Source organism: Lactuca virosa, chromosome 2 (genome assembly GCF_052849685.1).
Source record: "Lactuca virosa cultivar CGN04683 chromosome 2, Lactuca_virosa_CGN04683_v6, whole genome shotgun sequence".
In the NCBI taxonomy this organism is placed as follows: domain Eukaryota; kingdom Viridiplantae; phylum Streptophyta; class Magnoliopsida; order Asterales; family Asteraceae; genus Lactuca; species Lactuca virosa.
Genome location: NC_136427.1, coordinates 309,666,575 through 309,680,871, shown reverse-complemented (window position 1 = coordinate 309,680,871; position 14,297 = coordinate 309,666,575). Strand labels below are relative to the sequence as shown.

General features: G+C 30.0%; 1 protein-coding gene across 1 annotated transcript; it reads right to left on the bottom strand.

The window, feature by feature from the left end:
* Positions 1-13,278: 13,278 nt before the first annotated feature.
* On the bottom strand, positions 13,279-14,297 carry LOC145161642 (actin-depolymerizing factor 7-like). The gene is made up of 3 exons (XM_079081208.1): positions 14,178-14,297; positions 13,752-14,011; positions 13,279-13,593 (listed from the first exon to the last, which is right to left on the bottom strand). Exons 1-3 carry the CDS (start codon positions 14,178-14,180, stop codon positions 13,440-13,442), a joined length of 417 nt encoding a protein of 138 aa, XP_078937334.1. The 5' UTR covers positions 14,181-14,297; the 3' UTR covers positions 13,279-13,439.

Below are 14,297 nucleotides of genomic sequence, written 5' to 3'. Positions count from 1 at the left end.
ACCTCACCACTAACCACAAATGCAGTTAATCCATTTTCAAAACCGCTTGGTGCAGTTATTTTTGTGGTGCGGTTAGACGGTTATTTTTGCGGTGCGGTTTTGTTTTTTTGTGTTTCGGTTATTAATCGCATGGATTTGGTGCGGTTGTTTTGTGTGGTTTTTAACCGCATTTTACAGTTCAAATAGTTTTAAAAGTTTAAACATATTACTTATAATAATAAAAAACCACAAGGTTTAAGACAATTAACTTAAATTACAAACAACTAATATTTTAAAAATGTTAAATCACCAGTAATTAACAATAAATATCTTAAAATTGTCAAATTTCACCATTTTCCAAAGTTAAACATAAGAAAAAACCAACACTTTTGTCTTCTAGAATTTTATGTTTCTTTCGTCCACGAAACTTGTCTTATTTTTAATAGACAAAACTACAAGATTGGTCCCTGTGGTATTCAAAAAACTTTGGATAGGGTCCAAAAAGTTTCCAACTTGCATGGAAGGTCCAAAATCAAGGTTTTTCTGGGTTTTAGTCCCTGATACACTTGAAAAGTCGATTTTTCCCTTTTCATTTATTTTTTATATTTTCTTTATTTATTTTGGTATTTAAATAATTAAGAATAAAAAATAAAAAATAAAAAATAAAATCTCACCCAAACCATCCCTCTCCCTCTCTCTCTCTCTCTCTCTCTCTCTCTCTCTCTCTCTCGAAAGTCAAAAAAAACCCGTTACTGTATTTTCCTAACCCTCTCGGCCTTTTCTCTCATTGTCCATCGGCTACATCCCACATGCCTCTATCTTCTTGACTTCTTCCTTACATGATCTGCCTGAACTCTTTCTTTCTTTCTTCTTTCTCACCCTCTCCATCACCTACTCTTCACTCGCCCCTTTTCTCTCTCCCTCGCCTGAGAAGTTCACTGTCTAGTCTCTTAACGATGTACTTTCCAATGAGTTTCTGGACCGAATCCATGGATACTACTGAATTTGAGAAGTTCACAGCCTCACCCCTTACCCACGATGCAACCGTAGACGTCCAATGGTTCGATTTCTGGGTGGAGAGCTTTGATTTATTGATTCGATGTTGAAGGTCAAGGGTTGGATGTGGTGATTTAAGTTCATTGGGTTTGATTTCATGGAATTTATGCGTCTTGGTCTTGATTTAGTTGTAGTTTTGTAATGGTTTTTGAACATGGATGAAGGTTTCTTCATCGATTTCTGCTCTTGCCACCATATTTGCTTATTATCGTTCATCGGATTTCAAAGGCTCTTGGATCATCTGTTAAGCTCATTGTCTTACTAAAACAATTCGACTAATCTCTTTTTCTGGCTATTTCTTGGATGATTTATATTGTTGGTGGCATTAGGGTTCATCCTCCATCCTCCTGTTCTTCATCTTAGTTTATGATTTTATCGATTTTTGTGCTTATTTCATTCAATTGGATATCGATAAATGGTCTTAAATATCTTAAGTGGAAGATTATTTTGATATTTTTTTGGGTTCGTCGATAGGGTTATGAACAAAATACCTGGGTTTCTATGGTTGTTGCTTCAATGCTTATTGATTCCGTAATATCGTCAAGTTATTGATTGCAACTTCATATGGACTGATGATTATCGACACTTGGTCAAAAGAATTTGGTGCTGCGATGAGTAAATTTTTTGAACACAGAAAGGTTTTTTTATTTCGTTTGAGATGCAGATTTGCAAAGCTAAAGTATTGAGAGAGAGAGAGAGATTTTATTTTTTATTATTTATTTTTAATTATTTAAATGTCAAAATAAATAAAGAAAATAGAAAAAAGAAATGAAAAGGGCAAAATCGATTTTTCAAGTGTATAAGGGACCAAAAACTCAGAAAAACTTTGATTTTGGACCTTCCATGCAAGTTGGAAACTTTTTGGACCCTATCCAAAGTTTTTTGAATACCACAGGGACCAATCTTGCAGTTTTGTCTTTTTAATATTTAATATATTAATAATTAATAAAAAAAATTGTATATAATATATGCGGTGTGGTGCGGTTTTTTTGCGGTTTTTGAAAACTAATAACCGCATCGCACCGCAAATTTGCGGTTTTTGAAAAATAGAAAACCTCACCATCGGTTTTTATTGCAGTTGCGGTTAATCGATTGCGGTTTTTACGGTTTTTGCAGTTAATTTTAGTTGCGGTGTGCTTTTTGCTCACCCCTATCAACTTAGCTATATCCAAACACCCCCAATTGCAACATTATCTTTTGCACAATGTATATTAGATTAATAATGACCTATTTTACCTTTTCTAGTGTTTGGCTAATATCAGTCCTTTTAAACCCACCTAATTGCAACCTACTTTACATATGATTATTTGGGGATCAAATTATAACTTTATACTGGTGGGTGTGGACAACATGTTATCACATCTAAATGTTGTCACCTCATCATCCTAGTCATATATGGTGTTATAACACCAAGTGTGAAAATGGGCAACATCTTATAACATGTTATAACACACTATAATTTCCATGTCATAATTCCTTTTTTATTTCTTTTTTCGATTTATTTCTTTTTTATTATTTTTTCAACTCTTTTAATATTTATAAAAACAAATATAATTTAATAAAACATGTTATTTAAATATAAACTAAAAACAAAACTTTACATTAAGAAGTAATCATTTATGATTTTTATTAACATATAACTATAAAAAAATAATTCTCATCGTAGTCTATTTTTTTTAAAATAACACAGAGGCCCAAGATTATTTTACCTTAAAACATATAAAAAGCCCAACCAATTGTAAGTGGCCCAAGATATTTTAACCTAAATATATTTATACTCTTCTAGTCGTCTCCTCCAAGCTATCTGTGTTCTTCAGCCGCTCAAAAATTATCTTCATCCAACCTCATTCTTTCTAATATGGTCACTAACGGTCTACATTTTGACCGTTTGAGAAGAATGCAAGCCAATAACGAGCCGTTGTCTCTCGTTGCCATGCTAACGGCTGATGCCATAACGCCCAAAAACGCAGAGGTGGGGCGGTGTTCCGGCGTTATGCCAACGTTTTTTTGCTGCCACGTCATTGATTCTCGTTATTCAATATCACACTGACTTTTTGAATATGAATGTCTAATAAAAGAAAATTATGATTTTACCCTTTTTACTGATTGACACTTTGACTAACCTATTCCTACTTATGATTGTAGGATTATTTAGTGGTCAAATTTCAATTTCGAATAACCATATTTATGCTATTTTGACACTTGTCATTCTATTATATTTTTGAAATAAATAATATTTATATATCAATTTTTGGGTTTTTTTTCAAATTTTAAATTAAAAAGTCACATAATACTTACATATTTATATTTGTAAAGTATTAAATGTAATAAATGTGATAATAATTGTAATTAATAGGTTTCTTTATTCCTTATTTCAAAATTCTGTTTAAAAAAAATACTTAATGTTTATATTTTAATATTTAATCTTTTGTTTAATCAACCCGTGTAATACACGGGTTTACATCTAGTTGTAAAAATAGAGTAATATTATTTATATGCACTTCTTCAATCTATTACTTCCTTAAATAATCAAAATCTCTAAGACACTAATCCTAACAATATCGGCACAACATTTGATTACAACTGATAGCCTGATTCTCATTATTCAATATCAGATACTTACTTTCAAAACTCACATCCATACACCCCATACTTGCGGCATTATCCTTTTCAGAATGTATTTTAGATAAAATAAAATGACTAATTTACCATATTGGCATACAGGTAGCTTATACACAAAGCTAAAAAACAGCCGTCTCTCTCTCTCTCTCTCTCTCTCTCTCTCTCTCTCTCTCTCTCTCAACTTGAAGTCGTTCTAAAAACCTTAACATATGAAGATTGATACATATGACAGTGGGGCCAAGTAAGAGAAAAGGAGTTAAGAGTTGATAATTTATTCCCTTACCATGTCTCTTCATGTTGGCTTGATGATAGAAGTGATGCATATTTTTTATAGCCATCTTCTCACGATCTCCTTCTTGCTATCATAGTCTATATCACAGACATGGGAGTACTCTATGTTTTTCCCCTTTAAATAATAAACATGCATCTTATTAGCACTTCAAAAAGCTCCAGCTCCTAAAACCAAGTATAATTGCAACTCTTACTTTCCTTTTAGCCTCTTTCTCTACCTGTCGAGCAATCATATATGATTCTAATTTAAGCTCAAACTAACAACCAACTACTTTTAAGATTGTAACTTTTTGCAAGGTAAATTTGAATCATTAAAGATCTAACATTTTCATTTTACACGAAGTGAAAATAAAAGATCATTCAATCAGTATACACATTACCAATATAATATTCACACCTTTTGGAAATAAAAAAAAATACGAATGATAACAGCCTACATATCAGTTGTGAGTAAGGAAAATTTGTAAAATACAGAACCATTTGTTTGCCTATATTTTGCTCATATCAACAACCTTCAAATCCAGGTCAAATAATATTTATACTCGTTATTAAAAGAAACTAAATATTTTCCTATTTTTTGTTCCTACCAATCATCCTATTCATTTAAATAATGACATGTGTCACATTAGTATACTAAATTATCATTAAATTTCATTAAATGAACATTAAATGTTACACATGTCACCATTTAATTGGGTATGAAGATTTGTAGGAGTAAAAAGTAGGAGAATATAATTTCACCATTATTAAATACCTACATATAAGAGACTCCTAATTCAATTCATACAATCAGCAATACAATGAAACAAAAGTAGCATAAATGGTAACAAACACATCTACGCATCAATCGAGTTAATGTCGAATAAATCTCCACAATAGATACCTACCTAATGAATTAAGTGAATGTAATCCATAAAAAAAAAGGAACAGTTGGAGTAAAATCAACCAAGATAGAGCTTGTGGTAAAAAAAACATCTCAAATTTAAGCTAAAAATGTTTTCAAGAGCAAGAACAATTATACCATCAAATAGCTCAAGAATTTAGTTTGTACCTTAGTTTGAATGAACTCTTACCTCGTCCATCTATAAGAGCATTCAAGCCTATAAAGCCCAATCTATAAATCAAATACATAAATCAAACAAAAATGGGATATCAATGAAGAAAAGCGGAAAAACAGAAAAGGGAGAGATAGAGGGAGAAAGTACCTTGCTTTTGTTTAGCCACAGAAGATGGTGTCAACCTTCATTTCAAGAAAAAATAAAATAAAAGATCTCCCCTTATTACACACCAAAAAATACAGCTGGTAGCGGATCTAGAAAATAGAACTAGGGTATGTGACGGTTGGCCGATACATAATTTTTTCATTGCTTACAAAAACTAGTAGGGGTGTTCGTTTGGATGGATCGGTTTGATCCGATCCAATCAAGTAAATCCAAATTGATTTCGGTTTTCAAAACATGGATCCGAATTGTCCAAACTAAATTCAAATCCGATCTGATCCAATTACAATTCGGTTGGATCGGTTTTTATAATTCGGTTTTCAAAACCGAAACATTTTAAAACGACATATAATTATAATATTACCCAACTTTACACAAGAAGCAAAAACAAATAATTTTCTTGTGATTTGAAATTTATAAACAACTAATAAGAAGATATATTATAGTTAAATATTTTATAGATACAAAACTTTTGAGAGAAAATGCATATTAATGTTTTTTTTATCGGGTGAAACGTTTTGAACCTATTTGAAAAAATAAATTACAAAATTAATAAATAACTATATATATATATATATATATATATATATATATATATATTATAAATAGATAAATAATAAATGTTTATTCGGTTTTTTTGGACTATTCGGTTATTATTTTATAAACTAAAACCAATCCGAAATCCAAAATAACAATTCGGTTTTGTTGAAAACCAATCCAAAAATCCGAATATCCGAACCAAATAGTCCAATCCAAATTGTCCAATTGGATAATTCGGTTTATCCGAATAGTGAACAGCCCTAAAAACTAGCACCTACGGCTGACTAGCACTCAAAAAAGAGACTATATATATATATATATATATATATATATATATATATATATATATATATATATATACACACACACACACAATTATTTGATAATTTTATAAACCGTTTAAAATTGTGTAAGTTATATATCAAATGAATGATAATTTAACGGGTAACAAAACGTATAAACAAAAATATGAACTGTAACTTTTAGTAACATCAAAATAGAAAAACATCTATTATAACATTTGTATTAAAAAAGATATATATACAACGAATAATAAAAAATATGAAAAATAAACACTATAACTTTTAATAACATAAAAACACTAAAACATCTATTATAACATTTATATTAACTTTTCATATTTAAATCACAAATCTCTTCAAATACATTAATATTTTTAATGAGCAAAACTTTACAACATTATAAAAGAAAGGAAAATAAAAAGTTATTAGTGATTACTAATTAATAATCATAAGTTAAAAATTGTTGAGTTGTAACTAATAAATATACATAAATTAGAAAACTCTTGAGTTGTAGTGTGAGTTTCAAATGAATGCGGTACTTGGAAATGTATATTTATTATTATTATTATTATTATTATTATTATTATATTCGTCTAAATAATTGGTTTTGATGCATCATTTTAATCCCTTCAATTATTAAACATAAAGATATTTAATTATAAATTTATAACATACATAGGTGCATATACATGTTAAACAAATCACATATAATATATATATTTTCGTAAATGTCATATGTAATTCTTGTTGTAGTAATATGGATAAATTACTTTCATATAAAGAACATATCATGATAAGTCTATCATAATTACATATCAAATGTTCAAAATTATGTTATCTTTTGAATATTGTCTTTTAAATATGTTGTGTAGGATAACCCAACAAAAAAATAATAGAAAATAAACATAATCAAATAGAAAAACTACAATCAAATAAATAAGAGCATTGGGTGGTTAAATATATAAATAAAGATGTTACATAAACATACATTTAAATTAAAAGAAAAAACTAACATTCGTCAACTTTGCCCAAACAAAAAAACCTATATCCATTTTATGAATATTCTTTCTTCATTTAACACCATTCAACCATAGAAACTTGATGAGAATTCTTCACTAACCTGCAATCAAAATATTTTTCTTGAAAAAGAAGAATCGGAAAGATATTCCAAGCAAAACATTGATGTTTGGAGAGTCACATTCAAAATTGAGTAATACACACAAATCACATATAAAGATTAAATGAGAAACTGAATATAAAGAAAGAATAGAAAAGTTTCATTTGTTTTGGTTGAAAGAAAAAATCATATTACAATTACCATCGATGCGACATAACTCATTTCTTCAAATCATCATATTTGGATCGTGAATGCTTCAACTATATGAAAACTTTTGAATCACAATATCTTCAAATCCTTCTTACATGTAAGATTTTATATAACACAAAAGACACAAAAGATTGGCCTTTTTATAGTAAACTTTTCACTAAATGCTAATAAAACATAATATAAGTTATAAAACTTTTGAGTGTTAAATCATAATTAAGAAAACTTTTGAGTTGCTATTAATTGAAAAAGGGGGTTTCAAATGAATGTGGTTTGAGGAAGTTAAAAAATGGGGTTTCAAATGCATGAGATTCTAGAAAAAATGCTAGTTATATATATATATATATATATATATATATATATATATATATATATATATATATATATATATATATATATATAGGGATAAGATCGGTTGAGAACTCATAGTTTCCCGAGAACCCGAGAACTAAAAGTGGATCGTTAGATCAAAACTAATTCAATAAGGGCATAATCGTAATCATATCAATCTCATTTAATGTTTAATTTTTTGTGTTATTGGAAACATTAATAAAAAGTTTTAAAAAATAACATAAATTTAAAAAAAAATTAAAAATATTAAAAAAAAGCTGCAATTTTTTCAAAAAACAAAAACATCTTTTTCTCAAAAAAAACTGCAATTTTTTCAAAAAAAATGCATTTTTCTTCAAAAAAAACTGCAATTTTTTCAAAAATAAAAAATAAAACTGCTTTTCTTTTTAAAAAAACATCATTTTTTTTAAAAAAAAAATCTGCAACTTTTCAAAAAAAAGCTACACATTTTTTAAAAAACCTGTAATTTTAAAAAAAAATGCATTTTTTTTAAACTGCAGTTTTTTCAATAACCACATTTTTTTTCAAAAAAACTACAATTTTTTCAAAAAAGACACTATTTAAAAAAAAACTGCATTTTTTTAGGTGCATATATGCATATTTTTGGTACATTTATGCATATTTTTACAAGTGCATATATGCATATTTCATATATTATTATATTTGTAAAGGAATCATAAGAAAACTCATTTTATTTACTAATCTATAAACACAATACAATAAGTATTTTATTCGATACAATATAAAATATCAAAAACAAAAAAATGCTACAAAATTTCAAAGCGTTTTCATGTCTTCTTGTCAATATTTCCATATTTTCTTCAATTTATCATTTTTCACCTCTTCAATATTCACCACAATTTCTTCCAAATCTACAAAAAAAATAAAAAAAATTTTATTGATGCAAAAACACTCACAAAAATACATATATGATTTACATGTGAATCACATGTGAATTATATATGATTTACATGTGAATTACATGTGAATCACATGTAATTCATATATGAATTACATGTGAATCTCATGTAATTCATATGTGAATTACATATGATTTACATGTAAATCACATATAATTTATATGTAAATTACTGTGAATTACATGTGAATCACATGTAATTCATATATGAATTATATGTGATTCATACGTGAATAACATGTGATTTACATGTGATTTATATGTGAATAACATGTGATTTACATGTAATTCATATGTGAATTACATGTGATTTACATGTAATTCATATGTGAATTACATGTGATTTAAATATGAATCACATGTAATTCATATATGATTCACTTGTGACATGTGATTCACATATAATTTATATATAATTCACTTGTGATTTACATGTGAATTATATGTGATTCATATGTGAATTACATGTGATTTCATATAAAACAATAATTCATATAAAACAATAATTCATGGATATTACTAGAAAAGTTAGTTGATCTCTATTTTTTACCATTTATAAAAAAATATGAATAAAAAAGAAAAAAAAGTTATCTCTCTTTTGCTTGCAACAGCTTCAGCTGCAGCAGCAACAAGTGCTTGTGCTTCCCGAATTTCCCATCAGAAAAATTATTTTGAACATATTGCTCACTTGCAAAGATGACTAGTTTTAATTTTAATCTAAAATCTAAACGGAAAATATGGAAATTAGTAATTACTTAAGAAACACAAATACCATATGCAATTAATCATAAATGTAGCATAACTCACCCATGTTATGCAACAATATGTAATCCCCTTTTTGCAACCTACAATAAGGTTCCAAAAGAAAAACTCAGTTATGAAAAAAAGAAATTTATGGCAATATTAATGGTGAAAATGAAAATATAATGTAATCAATACCACTAATCTCTCAGCTTTGTGCAAAAAACAGTAACCCATATGTTTCTTCCTAATGTCATTAGAGTATCGGAGGCATTGCCTAAATAGAAAATTCAAAGAAAAAACAGACGAGTTATAGTTCGTTTGCATCAAGAATTTAGAAGCAAAAACACAAGCCATGATAACCAATTTGGTGCCTAAATATCAACACATATTTCTATTTGTGTGCGATTGAATTCATATTGTGAATGTTTTGAAATCTTTAAAAGCTAAACAGCCAATAGGATAATTACATTAAATTAGGGGAATCAACCTTATTCAAGTTCCATAACGATGGGGGAATTTTACTAGTAAATGTATCAACTAATTTAGATGTAAATAATTATAAAGGAAATTAAATTTGCTCAAATTACTTTTTCCTTCCTAGCCATTTTACTAGTAAATGGGTGCAGGTTTATCTTGAAGAGATTTGTTAATTCTATCATTCACGACATCTGCAACCAACAAATTCAAAATGTACATTAATAAAAACAATATGCATTTTGTTAAATCATGACAAATTCAAGATTCAGAAATTTTAAACCTAGAATATAAGGAGGTGGAGATAAATACCTGAAACGCCCTTGAAATATGATGATTTTGACTCTTGTTGAACATATACACAACCAAGGCACTTGCTGAAAATAAGAACATGTGAAATTTGTTGTAATAAGTAATGACATGTTAAACCATTGCAAACTAAAAATATTATAAAAAATGAAATGGTTTATAATTAAGTATGAATTGTAACTCAAAGGTTTCTCATTCAAGAAAAGCAAAATACAAATCCAATCATTTTCAAGCTAATAATGGAACCTTCATTTCCAAGTTACAGCATAGATGCCCATAGAGCTTTTAAAATAGATAGTTGATATCATATGCAAATTAAATCGATGCAGAATCAAAAAAAAAAGTTGAAATCAAATGCACATTAGAAATAATTTATTACATGTCGATCTGGAGGAAGAGTCCAATGAGGATTGAAAAACAGGGGAGAACGGAGAAGGAAATGTCGATAATAGATGATTGATCGGCTCACAGTCAAAGAATCTTCAATTAAGTTTGTTTCCATTGAAGGTGATGAAGCATAACCGAACACAAATCTTCATTGTAGCTGCTGGAGAAATCTCGGTGGTAAAATACATTCGTAAGCAAAACACAATCGATTCAGATATGCCGACAATAAATTCTGGATCGTTGATGAAACTAGTGTATAATCATTAGTTTATAACTGATTAGAAAACTTTGGAACATCAGGATATTTTCTTTACCTTTTCATATGACTTCAAATGATGAATATGGCTTTAAAATCCCCAAACATATAGTTGGTAATGGCTGTTACAGAATATATCAGATCTGTTAATCTGCGGGACGGTGTCGATTCGTCGATTATCTGCAGACGATTTAGAAATTAGGTAGAAGTCACAGTAAATCAGAACCTGTGAAAATCTCGATTATCAATTTGAGATGATGAATTTCTGATTTCATTAAAAGCATAACAAGCACTTTCGATTCAGCTAAGCGAGATCAGAACATAAAAGATCGAATCTTATGAGAGATAAACAAACCTTACAAATAGAGCAAGGCTCGACAATCGAAGCTTATGGCAGAGATGCGAATCGAGAATCAAAGACGAGACGAAGATTTATCGCCGGTGAGGATGAGAGAATGTGAGGCGGAGATGGAGGATTTAGCGTCGATTTTCTCGAGGCTGAACAACGGGAAGAAAAAGAGAGATCTCTGGCGGAGCTGCTATCGGAAGGTGAATGAGTGACATGAGTATCTAGATCCGGCGAAGCTTCAATCGTCTCCGGCGAAGGAGAAGGAGGAGCAGGCGCCGTTGCTGGAGAGGGAAAGGAGGTGGCGACAGGTATGGATGGTGATGATAAATTAGTAGTTTTGATTTTAGGAATTCAGAAAATCTATATACCTAATTTACCCCTATTATTTTTGTTAAAAAACCACATATACCATTGAAGTTATGTTTATTACCATATTGCCATCTTTGATCTTGACCCTTCAGTTTTTTGATCTAATGGTCCACTTTTAGTTCTCGGGTTCTCGGGAAACTATAGGTTCTCAAATGATCCTTCCTCTCTCTCTCTCTCTCTCTCTGTATATATATATATATATATATATATATATATATATATATATATATATATATAGGACGGTTCATTTGAGATTAAAAAAAAATAGAGATCTTGAGATTCAACCTCAACCATATATTTCTCATTTGCTGCTCTAACGCTCCAGCGTTCCGACAGCAGTGAGGTATGCTTAATCATAAATGATTATATGTCAGAGCGGTATAATATATATGATTATACATGTTTATGCGTATATTCCAAATCATAAATGATTATACATATATGTCAGTTCACAAATTGAGTAATAATATATGATTATGACTGTTGGTGGTGGCAGAGGTGGTGGTGGTATAACTGACAGAGATGGCAATGGTGGAGTCGGTTAATGTCAGAGGTGGTGGTAATGGTGGTGGGGATGGTGGCGGAGGAGAAAGGAACAGACGACCCTATATAATCATTTATGATTATACAGGCTTGTCGTGCCGGTACGTTGGAGGGTTAGAGCGGGATATGTGAAACATATTTATTTCTTTCATTACCAGCTATCCACACGATGAGAGGAAGCAGAGCCACTTTACTGATTTGCTTGTTGATCGATGACCGACGAGAGAGATAGATCTGTTGAGGTAATTTACTATCGTCAAGACGCAACTGGCGACTGACTCTGCTGGACCTATTAGCTAATTAGCGGAGGCACATAGCCAGTGCACTTAAAGCTGTCAACGAGTCAACTATGGACCAACAGGCAGAGGATAGTGTGTGAGTGGAGACGTGGGGAGCTCAAGGACGCATTGTGATATCCCTTTAAAAAGGGTTTTGTTTTTTTGATATATATTAGACTTGTATTTGTATTTTGGCTTGGAGGAGTTTCAAATAAAAAATATTTGTAAGTTTTTAAAAAATTTCAATTCCCATACAAATGTGTGTTCCCTCCCAAAAAGCAAGGGTTGGTTTGTTGTTTTTTTGTAAAATATATAAATTTATGCAATTAAAGGCACACGTCAGGACGTTTACATTGGTGTGGGTCAAGGCATGTAAGATTTGGTTCAAGGGTATGCATTCCTAATATTTTACATATAATAATTTTTATAAATAAAAAAAGTTTATGTACGTATACGAAATATTTTTAGTATTTCTTGAGTAGAAACCTAATCAATATTAGGAAGGGCACACAATCTACAAATTTAGTATTATTTCTTGAGTAGAAACCTAATTAATTATGATGTATATTTTATAACATAAATATTTTTAATTACTACCAAAATTTGAAGGATGAGGAATTGTAGTTGTTACTTGTTAGTCCCTCTTTCACCGTGTCACTAATCATCATGAATGATGATCCGAGTACTATATAGCTGATGTCGACTGCTTTAGGCATTTTAGATCTTTTAACCGCATATATCATCTCATGCAGGGATACTCCGGTAAAAAATTGTAATGTAGAAAAATAAAAGGTTACTATTTTCCAACAGTTGAAGAAACTAATCTTGTGAAATATCGGTTTCCCTTTACAATTTTTAATCTATGATTTAGACGTCAATTTTTTTGTAATAGTATCTCTAGGATTGAATGCCAATTACAAATATGAATAATTGCGTAGTACAAAAGTATAGACTTTAATGAATATTGAATGTCAATAAAAAGTGAAGATACGAGGACATAGTGATGCATTACACTACATTAATGAGGAGTACTTAGATCTTATAGAAAAAATTGAGCAAAAAAATAATAAAAGAGAATGATTAATAAAGGTTTATGAAACCAAATTCTCTTGTAGAAGAAATTTATTTAGATATTAGCCCGCGATTTTAAAATATCGAAGCTCATCTCACTAGGATCCGTTGCTTGCAACTCGACCTGAATCCCATCAAGTTCTCTCTTGAATCTGTCTTTGGAGCTTGCATACACCATCTTCATTCTCACCTTTGATGTATCTGGTGACCTGCAATAACCCATTATCGTTTTCTTATATCAGCATATATATATATATACCCTCTCAGTTATAGATTACCGCATTTTTATGATGATCAGATAAAAAGATAAATGGAAGGAAAAGGCATGCATGCATGTGAATTGTGATGATAGATTTGATATGGGTACCAGGCAATGAAGATAATCTTGCTTTTCTGACAATTCTCGTCAGTAGTGAAGTCAAAATCAAAGACAGCATAGCGGCATTCATCGCCAGGAAGAGAGTTTGTGAAATCTTCGTAGTTTTTATCAGGGCCACCAATCTTGTCAACGATCACCTGTTGATCCTCGATTTTGTATGTAATAAACCGGTAGTTCCGTTTTGCTTTTAACTCCAAAAACTTTAACTTACATTGATCGTCAACAGCCATTCCAGATGCCGCATTCGCCTAATCCACAAATCATTACAACGAAAAAAACAAAAACCAAAAACCAAATGGAAATACACCCATCATGCATCAAAACATAGAATTGGATCATGGTCATCAACATATATAAATCAAATAAATTTCTTCAAAATAGGATCATAAATCAACAAGAAGAAGAGATACATACCATGGTTGGTGATGCAAGTGGAGAATTATGGAAAGAGCGGATGAAGAAAGGATTGGGGTTGATGGAGAAGAAGGTCCTTCAAATCTGGGAAACAATCAAACTTTCACTCAAGAAAATGTG